At 51.3% G+C, this 17,019-nt stretch overlaps 1 protein-coding gene across 2 annotated transcripts; it reads left to right on the top strand.

The window, feature by feature from the left end:
* The first annotated feature begins 314 nt into the window (after positions 1-314).
* On the top strand, positions 315-16,540 carry ETS2 (ETS proto-oncogene 2, transcription factor). Of its 2 annotated transcripts, XM_036243202.1 has the most exons (10): positions 315-366; positions 4,380-4,451; positions 6,747-6,858; positions 8,149-8,268; positions 8,624-8,824; positions 10,244-10,327; positions 11,257-11,478; positions 12,577-12,837; positions 14,469-14,587; positions 15,415-16,540. In XM_036243202.1, exons 2-10 carry the CDS (start codon positions 4,380-4,382, stop codon positions 15,628-15,630), a joined length of 1,407 nt encoding a protein of 468 aa, XP_036099095.1. In that variant the 5' UTR covers positions 315-366; the 3' UTR covers positions 15,631-16,540. The 2 variants fall into 2 exon arrangements, with proteins under 2 accessions (XP_036099095.1, XP_036099096.1); XM_036243203.1 differs by lacking the exons at positions 315-366; positions 4,380-4,451 and adding an exon at positions 6,364-6,412.
* The last annotated feature ends 479 nt before the right edge of the window (positions 16,541-17,019 follow it).

Here is a 17,019-nt window from a genome sequence, read left to right as displayed (position 1 = left end):
AAAGCCGGCTCCGCCCCTCCGTCCTCCCCCGCTCCCTCCCCCCGTTCCCCCCCTCCTCCTTCCTCCTCCCCTCTCCCCGCCCCCCCCGTCTCTCCGCCTCCTGCCCTCCCCCGGCGGCTCCCTCCCTGCCCCTCCTCCGCGGTCCTGAAGAGCTCGCCGCGAAGGGGCCGGCCGGTTACTTCCTCCAGCGGCGGTGCGGATCGCAGTGAGCCCCAGCCCGAGCGCCCGGCCCGCCCGCCCGCTTCGCCCCGGCCCCCCGAGCGCCCCCCCGCGTCCCGGCCCCAGCCCCGCGGCGCCCGCAGCGAGGAGCCCGGGCCTCGAGCGGCTGCCTCGCGACCGCGCTCCGGCCCTGCACGAACCGGCGCGGTAAGAGCGGGGCCGGGGCGGGCGGCCGGGCGCGGGCAGGGCTCCTGGCCGGCGGGCTTCCGAAACCTGCTGGGGACGTGGGCGGCGCCGAGGTCCGGGCGCCGGGTCGGTGCGGGTGGCTGCTACTCCCGGGATTGGGGCGCGTCGTGCGCCCGGGTTCCGTGCCTCGCCGGGCTCGTGTTGCGGGGGGCACTGTGGCTGCGGGGCGGCCGGGATGCGGGGCCTGGAGGAGGACGCGGGTGGGCCGGGTCGTGGTTCGCGGAGCCGGCTGCGAACTTGGGCCACGGCCCCCAGGGTGGGCGAGCGGCTGGGGCAGGAGTGTGCGCCGGCTTGCTTTTGTTTTGAAAAGGAATCGAGGTCTCTGGGGGGGGGCTCCTGCCAGTGGGCGCCCCGGTGGATTTGATTTCGCGAGGGGGCTGGAGGAACTCAGGAGAGGGGGCCTGAGGGGGCCCCGGCGCGCCCGGGTTTGCGGGTGACTTACTGGAGAGCGCCGGGCCCGGGAGGATCTTGGGCGTCCACCTCCTAAAACACCTGGGAGGTTGCGACTCCCGGAAAACGCAGAGCATCGGGTCACCTGCTAGGTCACGTCCAGGGCTCGCCCGGGGTGGCTGGCGAGGGAGGCGCCGGGGGGCAGGAGCCGGGGCGGCCCGCGCGTCCTGCCTGGAGGGTAGGGTCCCCCGAGAGTGCCCAGGAGTGGATCAGGGCCTCGGTCCTGGGGCCAGCACCGGGCGTTTGTTGGAAACCAGGACAAGGGTGCGCAGAGCTGACTTTATTTTCTCGTTCTTAAAGCATTTTTAATGGTAACGGTGAGCGTTTGTGCATTTGAGGGTTTGGGTTTTTTGTAAGCACCGGAGACTTTATATTGGTCTGTATTCAGTTTCAAGGGAGCCTAAAATAGTAGTTGACGTGCTACTTATTTAGAAAGTAAAGAAGTGAGCAGTACCCTTTGGAGATAAGGGTAATTTATTTTAATTCACCACTAAGAGATTATGTTTGTTCCGGACAATGGAAGCGCCTGTGCGCCATCTGCCTGCCCACACCACCCATCAGGGAGATAAATCTCCAAGTGAAGGTTTATTAAAATTCTGAGTAATATCATAGTACAGTAAATGTTAGCACCGTGGTCCTGCAGGAAAATATCAAACACTCATTACTGGGATTAGTCATTCCTCTCGCCGAAGTGATAACTTTCAAAGGAAAAACCACACCAACCCTCAAAGAATACATTGTGGGGGAGAGGTCTCCCCCCCGCAATTTGCTTAAATACAAATCTGTGGTTGAATCTTGCATAAGTGATCGGCTTGTTCCAAGAAGGGTTCAGTGGTCAGGCAAGTTCTGCTTGTTTTAAAATTTTAACCATCTTCAGCATTTATATTTCTGCCATTTTCCTTTTTCTTTCCTTTTTTTCTTTACTTTTTTTTTTCTGTTCACAAACAGCGATCTAAAGGGCAACACCCAAAGGACCCAAATTTGAAAATTGATTTACATGGAGAAACTTGGCTTGTCCGCCACCTTAACGAACCATGTTGAGTAAAATAAGTGAACTTAAATTTGATTAGTTATGTGTCTGCCTGAAACCACTTTGATTCTTCATGGTTCTTACAAAACTAATTAAAAGCTGGACAACAAAAGAATTCTGTTCTGTAGCGAGTAATTACAGCTCTCGTGTGGGAGTGGTAGACTGCCTTTCCCCCAAGTATTTGTACACAACCCCCTCCCCCAAGCTTTTCCATCCCCTTCCACATCCATTCTCTGTCCATCTCTGTGAAGGTGGAAAATTATTCTCTATATCCCAAGTCACCGGGCATCTGCAAACCAGACATAGAAACGGAGCTGGCCTGGGTGGGTAATTGGCAGCACCCAAAATGCTTGGGCATTTTGGTCTTGTGTTTGAGGCTTGTGTATTGAATCAACAGGTTAACAGGACTCAGTTCCTGCAGATAAATGACAGAAAGCTCTGAATGAAGGAGCATTTCGCATTGTGAAGAGTAGCATGCCGCGGCTGGGTCTAATAGTATCTGTGTGCTTCCTGATCTGGAGGATGAGGTGGGAGAAGGCCCAGGCCCCTTTTCTCAGGTTATCCTGACACATGGAGGCGCTCAGGATTTAGGGCCACCCTCAACTGCCATATGGTCTACACTGTGCCCTGAGAAGCGCCCACAGTAACTATGATTCTGGGCACGTTCCTGGATGTCTCTGGGTCCCGCTGTGTCACATCTGTCTCTCAGGGATGCCTGGGAGATTCGGTGCAGTGGGAAGGGACGGTCTCCCCCAACTCAGGCTCAGCCCTTAGCGAGGAAGACTGTCACTGCAGCTACCATCAGCAGCGAATACTGATTCTGGAGTGCATGTGGATGACATGGCCCACCGAGAGGAGACCCTGAGCAAAGGCGGCCACTTTTATCCAGGACAGCCCTCCTCGCCCTGCCCTCCCCATAGCACCGTCCTTCCCAGTGCTCCAGCCTCCGCTGGCCACGGGATAATCACTCGCACTTTGTGGGTTTTAACAGCCAGCCCTCTGCTGCACCCCTGGCCTCCCCTGAGGCGGACACTCACCTCCCACCCCGCCCTTCCAGCCAGCGGAGGTGTGTGTTCACGTGTGTGTGTGCGGGTGTTGAGTGGTTGGGAGGTCTGGTTTAGCTATAACGTTGATCATAAAGAAAAGCACACACACAAAATAATTAGGGAAAAATATGCTATTTGCCAGTAAGTGCTGTCAATTGTACAGTATTTTAACTACTTGAAGGTCTTAGTTATAACACGTGGGAGCACCCAGTGGAGATGGGGGGGTGCAATTAGCGACCCCTGAAAGCTGCCTTTTTAGGCCTTCAGATCTCTGGCCAGGAAGCCAGGAGGGGGAAGAGGGCCCTGTGGGGTAAAGGTTACTATCAGCTATGCTAACCCAGGTTATTTGAAACCAAGTTTTAGTTTCTGTTTTTTTTTCCTAGCACTGTGGCAGCATTATCTAGGTAACCTTCTCATTTATTAATATGTAACTCATCTGGCCCAACGATTGCCTTTTAGGCTCCAAATAAGTTCTCTGTCCAACTGCAAGCCACATAGGTAACTATACATTTTCTAATAGTCATGTTAAATATGTAAAATAGGTGAACTTAATTTCAGTATATTTTCATTCGTTGAATATATTCAACATGTCATATAAACATACAGTAAGTACAACGTTATTCCTGAGATATTTTACTTTTTCCTGAGATCTTTGACATCTCTGCATGTCTGAGCCGTGGGCCAGGTGCTCGGCAGCCACACGTGGCTGGTACCTACCACGTTGGGCAACACGGGTCTAGTGTAAGCCCAGATGCTATCAGAGCAAGTGAGGCAGACCTGTGATTGGAACTACTGCTTGGGGAAACACACAGCTGAGCCACACCAGAGCGGACGTGTTTGGAGCTTGCGTATTTAACACGAGAGGATCTGGGACAGGGCGAGAGGGTTTGGTCTGAAGCCATGTTCCTCCCTTTGATCTTCCTGAGCCCCAGCTTCCTCCCATGTGGAAAGGAGGGGGCCTTCTGGCTCCTCCCAGCATGCTTTTCTAGATCTGGATATACCTGGAGCTGCCTGGGCCGGTCACCCCGAGGCTCACCAGTGGAGCTGACTGCCCCCTTGTAGATAGGAGTTGCCCTTGGCCACCTGGCACCTTCTGGGCCCACACCCTCCGTGGCAGTGAACAGCAACCCCTCCTACTCCTACGGTGGAAGGACACTGCCTTAGGAGGCTTTGAGCAGCCAGCCTGAAAGAGACTATCTTGTGTGCCTCAAATCTAAGTCGAATTTGGTGGGAATCAGCATGATTATTGAACTGCTTAAATAGCGTAGCCCTTGTGAGAAGGGCCTTTTAAATAAGAATTCCTGGCATTTGGTTCGGAATGACTGTTGTGCTGTAGAACTTGACCGATCAGCAGGCCAGTATCTCTGCTGCCTGTGAAGATCACTTCAGAATGTAGCGCTGGACTTGTTGCCTCTGACATTTCATTTTCCTCTACCTTTTTTTTTAAGATGAATGATTTTGGAATCAAGAACATGGACCAGGTGGCCCCTGTGTCTAACAGTTACAGAGGGACACTCAAGGTGAGTGAGCAAGTGTTAATTTCATTAAAAGTTTGTGTTTTGTTTTTTAATTTGGAAAGCTCAATCTCTAGGAGAGGGGGAAATAAAAGTAGTGGGCTGAGTCCCAGAAGATCTGTTCTAGCCCTAGCTTTTCATTTACTGGCTGTATGACTCTGGACTGCTTGCTTAATCTCTCTGGGCCTCAGTTTTCTGATCTGTAAAATGGGCTTCCTGGTGCTGGTTCTACTTGCCCTCCCAAGATAGGAACCCATGTAATTTGTAGAAGGTGAGGCCTTGCTAGTTAATTTCTGAGCCTCCTACCAGGAGAAAAAGCCTGTGGTTTTCAACAGCACAGAGCTGGAGTGGGCTGGGATGGGGGGAAGGCTGTTTCAGAGGTGAAGGGAGATTGCCCAGGAGAGGCAGGCCGGCCCGCCGAGCCCACCGGGCAGCCTGCCTGTGAACGAGACCCGGCTGAAAGGTGAAAGCCGCCCCTGCTGCATAACCAACGCAGACTTGTGCTTCCATCTCAATTCCTCTTGGGAACGTTCTGCACAGACTGATAATCCCATCGGCCTTCTCCACACGTACGAGCGCGGCCTCCCTGTTCTTAGCTTCGTGTAGTAAGCACATCTCAGAAGCAGTGTCAGAGACTGGCCTCCTGAGCTCAGGGCTTTGTGCAAATGTGTCTCTGGAGTGTTACATTGTGTTGTCTTTTGACGTTCTCATTTTGAAAAGGAACTTACTGCCCTGGCCGGTTGCTCAGTGGTTAGAGCATTGGCCCGAGGAGCAATGAGTCAGGTTCGATTCCCGTCAAGAGCACGTACCTCGGTTGTAGTTACCCTGGCCCTGGTCGGGGGCATGTGGGAGGCAACCAGTCTGTGTCTCTCTCACATCGATGTTTCCCCCCCTCTCTCTCCCTCCCAGTCCATCAGTCCATCTGAAGATAAGTAGAAAAATATCCTCAGGTGAGGATTAAAAAAAAAAAAAAAAAAAAAAAATGAACTCACTGTCAGTAAGACAAAGGCATACTTAGTCACCTGGGCAAAGCTAGTGGGAATTTTAAACGTTGATTGGATATTTTACACAGAATTAGTCCAAAATTATAAAGTAGTTTATCTATCTCGGTAAGTATTGAAACACTTGCCTGATTGGTCTTTCCTCGATGTCTTGGGATATCCGTTGGACATCACTGCCTTGGGTTTGGGGGGCTGGCTGGGCTCCATATGGGGAATCATTGCTTTGAGTATTTGGGGTCAGTTTCAACCTCAGCCTGACCTCTTGTGTAATGTGTCATCCATTGTTCTGCTTTTCTAAAACGAAAGCACACAAACATATTATTTGTAAATGTGTTACACATTTTCTTATTGATGACTCAACGAGTGTGTCATTGTATTACACAGAACATGGGATTTCCAGCTTATGTTGGAAAAGTATAGTCTTTCTTCACATTCTTTCCTTAACAAGTTGGGCAATGGTGAATCAAGGCCTATCTGTTACTTATTAACAAGTCCTGCATTAAAGGCTGTTTCTTTGATACATGTTAGATGGGATGGATCAGAAATCGACAGCGTAAGGTTTTATCTTGCTCTGTGTATCTCTCTTCTCCTTTCCCTTAAACCGTAGTTTAACTTTAAACCTGTTTCCTTTGGAACTCTTTCCGTAGATGACTGTGGGTCTCTTTACTTTTATAAAAGTAAACCTTAAGGAACTTTCTCATGTGTTTTACCATTTTCTGAACCATTGAGAATTGATGAGGAAAAACACCTACTTTCAGTTAGTGTTTCATTGTAAATATTTCAAAATAAATACTTCTCCAGATCTTTTATGTCATTGTTTGAGTTTCAATTTTCATTCAATCATTCGCCTTCTCTTTTCACGGCAGTGACTTTAGGTGACTGCCTTGCCGGGGTCCTTTTCCTTACACCTGGCCTGGCTGCATTTCTCTCCCATGATGTCACAAAAAGGCCAGGTGTTTGGACCAGGTGAGCTCTGAGGCCCCTCCCAGCTCTGTTCTTCTGGGATTCTAGTATTTTAGGTTTGTTTATTTAATTTATTAATTTAAGTGGATTAGATCATTAGAAATCAATTCCCAGTCCTGACTCAGAGGGTGATTAAATGACCCGGAGAGAGAGAGTCTCATTTTGGTCACGTGGGCCATCCTAGTACACCTTGAGGACTGCTGGTCCATTCCAGGTGTTGCTTTACCGTGGCCAGTTTAATCAGGGCGTATTGATTAGATTACCCATGGACCACTTTGCAAACGGAATTAAGTAAGTAAATATTATATTTCTGCTTTCTTTCTGTCCCTTTCTGCAGCGACAGCCGGCCTTTGACACCTTTGATGGATCCCTGTTTGCCATTTTCCCCGCCCTGAATGAAAAGCAAGCACTCCAAGAAGTGCCCACAGGCCTGGATTCCATTTCTTACGGTAATCTGCTACCCAGGTTGACAAACTGTGTGTGATTACCCAAAGTAACTCGGTTAGTAACGACGACAGATAATGAGTGACGGTGTCATGAGTCTTTGGTGTGGAAAGTCAAGTGGGGGCTCTGGACCTGGGACAAGCCAGTTTTCCTTTTGATGAGAGTGATGATTCTGTTGTCTTCCCTGCCAGACGCACCCCAGGGAGAGCAAATGCCCCCCTCCTGGCACACTGCTGGGGACCCTGAGATTAACATCGGGGTGTTTTCACCCCGGCAGCTCCCAGGTCCACTCTGCAGAGCAGACAAGGAGGGCACATTCAAATGCATCTCACTGGGGTTACAGTTAGACCATCCCCTGGAGTTTGGGGGGCAACAAATTACTCTTGCTCATCTTTACCCATCTGTATTTACTTCTGTGCTTCTTCATGTCATTGTTTATTCTTTGTAAAGGACTAATACGCCGGGTGATGCCTCTGCAGTGACTGAGATAGAGTTATTAGCTGGAGGCATTCCAGACATTACTTTGTCATATGAAATAGATGCTAGAAAATATAGCCCAGAAAATTAATTAAAACACAAGTGCTTGCATCAGCATGCCATCTTGTGACAGTCATTTATCATTCTTGAAATTGCTGAGGGAATCCAGGGAAGATAGTTTTTCAATAAAAGTGGAAAGTGTACCGACTTCATGAGGGCTCAGGGCTGTGTGTACTCGGCTCCAAGTCACTGCCTGCTGCTTAGTTTAATGGAGTCGACTTCCAAATATGTATTCAGAACCCCTTAAGCCTTGGGGCCAAAAATCATGCAATTTCTTTCATTGTCTAAAATTTTTACATAGACTTCAATAGACATTTTACTTAGGCATAAACTGCTTTATGATTTTATTTTATTATACTTTTTTTTTTTAAATAAGCAAAGTTAGCCCTGGCTGGCTTGCATAGTGGTTAGAGCATCTGCCCAAGGATCAAAGAGTCACAGGTTCGATTCCTGATCAAGGGCATGCACTTTGGTTGCAGATTTGATCCCCAACACTCAGGAGGCAACCAATCAATGTTTCTCCCTCCTTCCCTCTCCCTAAAAATAAATAAATAAATAAGCAAAGTTATGGGACATATATTTTTTCAATTTCAGTCAAAAAAAATTGGGGGGAGGGGTTCATATTGATACTCTTTTAAGGAATGATGTCAAGGTTTGCGGTCAAAATTGTTCTTTTCTAAAAACTGAGATTTCTCCCCTGAATTCTCCATCTGTTCTTGCCAGCTTGAAATCCTAACGGCCCCTGGGTTTCCTTCTAGACTCGGCCAGCTGCGAGTTGCCCCTGCTGACTCCCTGCAGCAAGGCTGTGATGAGTCAGGCCTTGAAGGCTACCTTCAGTGGCTTCAAGAAGGAGCAGCGTCGTCTGGGCATCCCCAAGAGTAAGTGCGTCCTCTTCGAGCCGCTGCTCTGAGTCTGCGCCGCACTAGCCGGGCGAACTTGACTGCTGTTGCTCCAGACGGGTGATTTCTTGGCCAGGGCCAGATGGGTGATTTCTGTAAGCTCGGTTAAGGCGGCTCGCAGACACGGGCAGAGATGTGGTTACGCTGAGCCTGCTTTCATTTCAACCCAGACCGCTGAACGCTCCATCCAGCACTGTTGTTCGTGTCTTCGAGTTTGCCTGGGTGTCTTGCTCATTTTGCTGGTCTTGGGTGCATGCGTGGCCGTGTGGGTAAATGGGGAGTGACTACTCTGGTCTCACTGCCTCCTTCCGTGTCTCCCCTCTGTTCCCCGTAGACCCCTGGCTGTGGACGGAGCAGCAAGTATGCCAGTGGCTTCTCTGGGCGACCAATGAGTTCAGCCTGGTGAACGTCAACCTGCAGAGGTTTGGCATGAATGGCCAGGTGTTGTGTAACCTGGGCAAGGAGCGTTTTCTGGAGCTGGCACCTGACTTTGTGGGCGACATTCTCTGGGAGCATCTGGAACAGATGATCAAAGGTACCAGCCAGGAGAGGGAAGGAGCTGCACCTGTAGGGTCAGAGTTTCAAATGATGTCGATTGCCCGACAATGCCACTGGAGTGAGTCACCTGTGTGTCGGTGGTTATAGATTTGCATCCACTTAAGTGTGTGTGGGGCTCGAGTGTAACCCTCAGGCCATAGCCTTAGTCACTAAGTCATTCACTGTCGCTAGACGGCATTCGTCAGAGGACGTGTCAGCTCAGGTATGAGGCCGGCCAAGAATTCCCGTGTGTGGCTCACCTTACAGAACTGGGAGAAGCCAGTCCGCCTCGGCGGCGGGGAGCCTTCGTTCAGTCAGACTGCGTGGATTTTACAGCAAATTCTCCCGAGTCCAGATGGAGTCCAACAAAGAAATTTTTTTTTTTTGCTTTTATGTTTTTAAACAAATATAGGAATAATTGATAGATATTTCCACACTGATTCTACAAAAACTAGCCACTGACCAAAGAACTCGCGTCACATAGAAAATCTTGATTCAGACCTTGTAAGAGCATTAAGACCACTGTTAAAAAAATAAAGTGAGTTAAAAAGAAAAACATTGTAGTGAGGGATCACTTAGGTGAAAACTTGAAGGAGAGTAGCCCCTTTGTAGAGCTCAGGGAACCAGTCCTCACTTACATGAGCACTGAGTGTCAACGTCTGCTACAGACTCAGAACCTTTAAACGGCCTTGGGGTCCACCACCTGCTCCCTTTGGTTATGGCTCCTGGGGGCCAGGGAGACTTCAATTTTGCCTGAATGTGGACAAGCCTGACCTGAGGTTCCGGTGAGGACCTGCTTGTGGGCAAGGGGAACTGTTTTGCCACTACTCCATGTGGGTCTGGTCTGGCCGTGCGGGTGTATGTGTGGGTGTGTGTGTGCGCGTGTGTGTGTGTAGGGAGTGGACATACACAGAACCACAGTCCTTTTCCCATTCTTAGTTCCTGGGCACGTGTGTCCTCACAAAGCCCTCTGTCTGTAGCGCTGGCCGCACCCTAGGGGAAGCCTTCTGGGTTTGAAACAGTGGCCATGAGCCTCCCGGAGCAGGGACTGAGTCCTCTTGGTGCACCTGCTCTGTTCCCAGCCCTGCCTGGTACAGGTGGCACCTCACCAGTGTCTCACTGATCATTGACGTGGAGAGTGAAATACACCATCTGGGTCTTTCGAATTATGAAGTAGAAAATATAACTTTGCCTGTGACAGCATTCATGTTGGAAAACTTCCTCTACTTACTAAAAAAAATGCGTTGCTGCCTCTGGTTTTTTAAAAGACGTGGAACACCATCAGGTTAAATGTGAACTATTACATGTGTTGAGTTACCCTGAAATAACTGTATAGCAGTAATTCAGAAAGTCGCTTTTTTCTTGTGTAGTTTTTAACTCACTTTACAGTCTTATCTCTCCTATGTCTGTTTTTCAGAAAACCAAGAAAAGACAGAGGATCCGTATGAAGAAAATTCCCACCTCAACTCAGTTCCTCATTGGATTAACAGCAATTCATTAGGTCAGTCTGGATTCTGCCCTCACAATCTTGGTTTAAAGTCGCCCATTAGTTCACGGATGGTCCACAGACCCTGTCTAGACCTGCACTGACCCGTACAGTGGCCACACATGGCTAAAGTGACTAATGCACTGAGCTGTGTGATAAGAATTTAATGCACCCCAAGTCTGGAAGCCATAGTATGAAACAAAGAATTGAAAAGATCTCCTTCCTAATTCTAAAAATATTGATTACCTGTTGAAATTATAACTGATATCTTAGGTTCAAGTAAAATTATAAAATCACCCCCCCTTTTTTGTTTTACTTTTATAAAGTGGCTACCAGAACATTTAACACTAATAGCCAGCGCTGGTCCGGGCCGTGCACAGAGCGAGGGACAAAGAAAGGGCAGGGAGCTGGTGGCTGGGGTCACAGCTCGTAGAGCACGCGAGAGGTGGCCGGCACAGGGAGCGCGTGGAAAGCAGCACCAAACCTGCCCCAACTTTGGGGTTGCATAAGGTGTCATGGAGTTCAGGTTCTCTCTCTGGTCCATGATGTGGTGAATGTAGGTTACAGGTGGTCCCCCAGCCACATACTAGGGGGTATGTATCACTTTGAGCCTTAGTGTCCTTGGAAGTCGAAAGAGCCAGGGACCCCTGCCGTCGTCCTGAGGGTCACGGGAAAGCGTTGAGGGGGGAGCACAGAAACATGAGCAGGGAGGCGTTGCAGCTGGGTCCAGGGGCAGCAGCCTTTGGGAAAGGGCCAGTGAGGCTGGGAAGTTGAATGGTTTGAAAAAAGAGGGCTTCGTGGAAAGCCTGCCATCAAAGCCCACCGAGGGTCGGCAAAGGTAGGGGCGTGCAGAACGGCTCACGTGTGATCGGTCAGGGGGTGGAGGGTCCCTGATTATCACGTCCTGTCACCTAAAGCTCTGCCGCCCGGTGGTTCTGTTCCAGGTTTTGGCGTGGAGCAGGCGCCCTACGGAATGCAGGCGCAGAATTACCCCAAGGGCGGTCTCCTGGACGCCATGTGCCCGTCCGCAGCGGCAGCCGGTGCCCTCGGCTCCGAGCAGGAGTTCCAGCTGTTCCCCAAGTCTCAGCTCAGCGCTGTGGGCGTCAGCTACTCCGTCAGCCAGGACTTCGCCGGCAGCAGCTTGAGTCTGCTCACCAGCGGCTCTGGTAAGGAGCTTCCACGCGGTCCTGTGGACGGGCTGTTGGTTTGATTCCGGGAGCCCCAGTAGGACAGCGGCTCGAGCGTCTTGATCAGTGGTCCTGTGTTCAGCCGTTGGAGGAAGTCAGGACTCGTCCTGTTCGAAGTGACCTTAGGTCACTGGCACACGATTGATTCACTCAGCAAGCATTCTCCTAATGTGTTTCAGGCTGTGGTCTGGGCCCTGAGGGATCTGTTGTGAATAGATCCCTCCACCCAGTGGGATATTTGGGAGACAGTGTAACAGGTTTCTTTTTACAGAGATGTGTATACACAGTGCCCAAATCTCAGGATATACAACTGGTTAAATTTTGATGTACATACACCAAATGGAGATGGAAAGGTTTCTAGCATCCCAGAAGGCTCCCTCCTACCCTTTCCCAATCATCAGTAGCACCCTGACCTCCAGAGGAAACCATTGTCCTGACTTTTATCACCATAGTTTTCCCTGTTTTTGAACTTGATAGAAATGGAATCATACTGTGTGTTGTCTTTTGCTCATCATTATGTCTGAGATTCATCTGTGTTGGATGTAGCAGCTCGTTGTCCTTTTTTACTGCTGTATAATACTCCAACCCGTGAGGATATGCTTGGTTTATCGATTCTGTTGTTGAAGGAAGATGTGGTTGTGTAGTGTACTTGTAAGGAACAAGTCCCTCCATTTAAGAGCATTGTGAAGTCTGCATGATTCTGAACCAGCAGGGAACACAGTTAAATGGGGGTGGTCGGCAGTGATGCTGCCATTAAGTCCAAGACAACCTGCAGGTTTAAAAAACTTTTTTTTTCTTTGTTGTTTTGAGAGAGAGAGAGAGAGAAAGAGAGATAGAAACATGGATGAGAGAGAACATCGATTGGCCGCCTCCTGCACGCCCCCCACTGGGGATTGGGTTCACCACCTGGGCATGTGCCCTGACCGGGAATGGAACCGGCGACCTCTTGGTGCATGGGTTGAGGCTCAACCACTGGGCAACACCGGCCAGACCAACCTGCAGGTTTTTATTAGCAGTAGGGCTGGACATGTCATTGTCCTGCAGGAGTCAAAGTCTGTGCCTGTCTATCTTTGCCAGGGAAGTCCGGAGAGCGCGACTCCCCGGAGAACGGCGGGGACAGCTTCGAGAGCTCGGACTCGCTGCTGCAGTCCTGGAGCAGCCAATCGTCCCTGCTGGAGCAGCGGGTGCCTTCCTTCGAGAGCTGTGACGACGACTGCAGCCAGTCCCTGTGCCTCAGCAAGCCGACCATGTCTTTCAAAGATTACATCCAAGAGAGGAGTGACCCGGTGGAGCAGGGCAAACCAGTCATACCTGCGGCCGTGCTGGCCGGCTTCACAGGTGAGTGCGCTGCTCTGCGTGTCCCCGTCACCTCCCCTGTGCCCTGCCCGGCATAGCCATGTTTACCAAGGGTGTTTCTGGTCTGAGCACATTGTATCTACACCCCACGATTGACCCGTGGAGTGTAATCCGGAATCCAGACAGACCGTCTCTGAATTCTAAAAAGGCCAGCCTTGCAGGAAAGTTTGTGTATGCGGCTCCGTGTGTGGATGGAAGTCCACGGCTGCTACCTCGGCCTGTCCAGGGAGGAGGAGGAGGAGGAGGGGGAGGGGAGGGAGCAGGGCACAGGGGCCGCGGAGGCTTCGGCACTGACTCACCCACTCCAGAAATTTCAAAGAATGTAAACTGGCTCCGGGGGGCGTGGCAACCCGGCCTCAAATAGCACAGGACCATTTGCCTTTTCTTGCTTCTAAAACCCATTTTGTTTTTAAGATGTTAGCAAGCGCTATTCTAGGCAAGGGACAAATATTAAGGCTGTTTTGAAAACCAGATTATTTCCAGCATTTTAGCAAAAATACCGAGATTTTTTTTATTACTGCTTCATGTGTCTTTAAATGAGCTTTTCGCCCTATACTTTGACTATATATAGACACACTGGGGATTTTAATAATATTACTCACAGAAATCTGATAGGTTAAAATAAGAATGTGTGGGCATCTACTTCTTTCTGTTCTCTAAAACAAATAGCCACGGAAACGTGTTGAAGTCCAGGCAGCGTGGGAGGCTGTGGTCTCATGCCAGGGGTCAGGGCCTGAGGAGTAATCAGCCGTGGTGCGGCTGTTTGCTATGTTTGTGTTACCGGCCGCGCCGTGAGGTTGTAGGCGTGCTGTTGGGAGTCCTCAGGGTGGCCCAGAGTGGGTGGGGCATTAACCCACTTCACAGATGGGGAAGCCGGCTCAGCGTGACACAGCTCCCTGGGCACACAGAGCCCCTGTCCTCTTAGCCATGCCTTCCTGCCCGTGGCCCTGGCGTCTTGAGTGGCTCTGGGATGGACGTGTGATCCAGGGCGGACACCGCCTCGTCCTGTTCCTCATCCCTAGATAGTGCTGCCGTGATGCACCCACACAGGGCGGCGGTTCTCACACTGTCGGGAAAGGGCTCGTCGGGCAAGGCACAGAGCTCCTCGCACTGGCGGTGGGACTGTGGGGTCGCTCCCAGTGCCCGAGTGGCTCGTCAGGAAAGGGACTCTTGGATTGAGCAACTGAGCCACTGTCGTGTGGCCAGAAAGCCATAGCGCGGATTCCGGGAATAACTCGCCTCGTTCTGTGGTTACTGCCCCCTTCATCCGCCCCATCCCAGCGTTCGCAGAAATACACAGAAGGAGCAGTTACACAGGGCGAGGAATTTCCATGCCAGGAGTCGGTGGCCCTGAATTTTCCCCCCAGAAAGACCACACCCAGCCACCAAGGGCCCAGTGGCCTCTTTTCTGGGACTAGGAGGCGAGGAGGAAGGCCTGTGGGGTGTCCAGCCTCCTCCCCCTGGGACTCGGGACTGTCACTGCACCTGGGGTGGCACCTTTCCGTCGGCACCCGGAATCGGGGCTCGAGTTCCTCAGCCTGCTGGTTGTATTAGGAGGGCCGAGTCCTTGCCGTGTCTGAGTGTAAAAACCTGTCACTGGCCCTGTCCCGCAGGAAGCGGACCGATCCAGCTGTGGCAGTTTCTCCTAGAACTGCTCTCTGATAAGTCCTGCCAGGCGTTCATCAGCTGGACGGGCGACGGATGGGAGTTCAAGCTCGCTGACCCCGACGAGGTACGGACCGAGCCGGGAGATCGCCTGCGGCTCTCAACCCTGCTCTCCTCCCTTGGGCTCGCACATCCAGGTCCCTGGGCACCAGAAAGGGTTCCCGGTACGGGGGGGAAGGGGGGGCTCTCCTGGCCCTTGGGAAACTCGAGTGCAGTCCTAGCTCCAGGGACAAGTGTGTCTCTGGGTCTGTGTGTGGGCGTTGGCCGGAGCTTGCTCTGTCATTGAAGAAAAAGGCACGAGTGGTAAACTGAGGCTCTCTCCTGGCCATGGGAAAGTTTCTCTTTTGTTTGGGGGGGGGCGAACCTCATTCCCCACGCATGCACTCTGGCTGGGCTTCTGTGCCCCTCAGCTGAGCCGGGCAGGGCAGGTCCAGCCCCTGCCTTCCGGGACAGCACTGGAGAAGCCCTGGGTCACTGGCTGGCAGCAGTCTCCACCCCCCCCCCATGCCCCGGGAAGCAGAAGCATTGAGGTGCACCGTGTCGCACGGCTCGACCCAGGACACCTCCTGGGGCACAACTTTTCCCTGTGTCAGGGTGCTCAACCCGGAACCTTTGGTTTCTAGGAGGTTTTACTGAGCGAAAGGCTTCAAGAGCCCTGTACCAGGTGACACTGGGTGGGGGCCCTGCACTCCCCTCCCCCTTTCCTTCTGTCCTCGGAGAACCAGCCTAGGGCACAGCCCTGGCACACATGCTGAAACTGATGGCACTTCTGGGGGTGCATTCGTGGGCAAGTTCCCTCCAGTGGGCACACGTCAGCGTCACTGGGGGGTTGGAGTCATTCACTTTTTCTTCCCTGCCAAATGGAATTGACTTTCTCCATCATGTCCACTGCAGGTGGCCCGCCGGTGGGGAAAGAGGAAAAATAAGCCCAAGATGAACTACGAGAAGCTGAGCCGGGGTTTGCGCTATTACTACGACAAGAACATCATCCACAAGACGTCAGGGAAGCGCTACGTGTACCGCTTCGTGTGCGACCTGCAGAATTTGCTGGGGTTCACGCCCGAGGAACTGCACGCCATCCTGGGAGTCCAGCCGGACACGGAGGACTGAGGCCCGGGGACCGCCGTCGGGGCCATCCTGACCCACTGCCCCCGGGCCCCTGCCAGGCCTCTGGACCCTCCGGGAACGTCGCCAAGAAGCAGTGGCCTTATTTCATCCGACACCGCAGCCCGTCGCCCAGAGCGACACGATGTGTTGCATCTGAAGCCTCCGGACGGATCACGCTGTTTATAATGCAGTCACATTGAAGTGGCCCGGGGTGCGCTCCCAGCGCCTGCGACAGGACCACGCAGGCTGCTGGCCGTTCTCCGGGCGTGAGCGTGTCGGGGACGTACGCATTTATTTTCTTTGCCCTTTGGCAACCAGGAATCCCCAGTGCGAAAGCGTTGTCTCTGCTTCAGAGGGTGGGGGGACAGGAAATGATCGTGCCATTTCAGAAGTTGGTTTGTATATATGACTGTAATCTTATAATTGTTATCGAAATCCTCTAACAGTTCTATTTAACAGAAATTGTATATTGTAATTTAAAATAATTATATTACTGTATGTGAACTAAGAATGCAGCGTGTATTTCATTTTGCAAGAGCATCTTTGGCATTTTGCAAACATCACATCTGCCACGGGTAGGCTGAGAGAATTTGTCACGTGTATTATTGACGTCGAATATGCCTACAGGCGTAAGGTCTAAGAGGGTTAATCCTTGTTTTTTTGTTTTGTTTTGCCTGGATTGTTGTCTGTCAAGGACTTTGTACATTTGGGAATTTTTATACGAAACTTAATAATGTTATTATCTGGGGCACCTCTGGCTTCTGGTGTGTCCTTTCCATTGTAATGTAAAACCTGTAAAGCAGTATTTTTCTTGACAAATGGCATAGGTTTTCCATTTCTGTGCATGCCTTTAAATCAGTCGATACACAAAACTCATTTTATTTCTTAGTTCAATTGTGTCCCCCATGACCCCTCCCCCACCAGGCATTTCCACCTCCTGCCCCACCCCAAGCCCCACGTGACTCTGTATGATCAAAATAAGAATACTATTTTTGGAAATATGCAACTCCTTTTCAGAAATCAGGAGGGATTTATGGAGCAGCTATTTTTACTGTAAAAGTAATTCACTGGAAAAAATTGTGATTTGTAGGAAAGCTTTATTTTCTATCACGGCTCCATGTGAAGTTGAACATACTGTGCACAGAGCTGCAGCCGGAGGGGAGGGCGCACCTCGAGGAAAGCTCGGACGTGCACGGAGCGTGCTGGTCCGGTTCTCCACTGTCAGTCTCGGGCTGTCTGGACACCACGCCGGTCCTTTGGCTCCGTGGGCACAGCAGCACAGTTCGGTTTTGCTTCTTCCATTTGGACGCAGAACTCCCAGAGGCCCGCGGGGTCAGCAGAGTGGCAGAGCGGATGCATGTGGACTGGTTCACGCGGAGGAAACTGTCCGAT

The sequence above is a fragment of the Molossus molossus genome, unplaced genomic scaffold, assembly GCF_014108415.1.
Source record: "Molossus molossus isolate mMolMol1 unplaced genomic scaffold, mMolMol1.p scaffold_m16_p_5, whole genome shotgun sequence".
Lineage (NCBI taxonomy): Eukaryota > Metazoa > Chordata > Mammalia > Chiroptera > Molossidae > Molossus > Molossus molossus.
Note: the sequence above shows the minus strand (reverse complement) of the source record. Positions and strands in the feature narration are given on the sequence as shown.

Excerpts from the sequence above, each read along its gene's own strand:
- ETS2 (XM_036243202.1), top strand. The coding sequence starts at position 4,380 with ATGAATGATTTTGGAATCAAGAACATGGACCAGGTGGCCCCTGTGTCT. Across the intron at positions 4,452-6,746 it reads GTTACAGAGGGACACTCAAG|CGACAGCCGGCCTTTGACAC; the intron begins GTGAGTGAGCAA and ends CCCTTTCTGCAG. Across the intron at positions 8,269-8,623 it reads TCGTCTGGGCATCCCCAAGA|ACCCCTGGCTGTGGACGGAG; the intron begins GTAAGTGCGTCC and ends TGTTCCCCGTAG.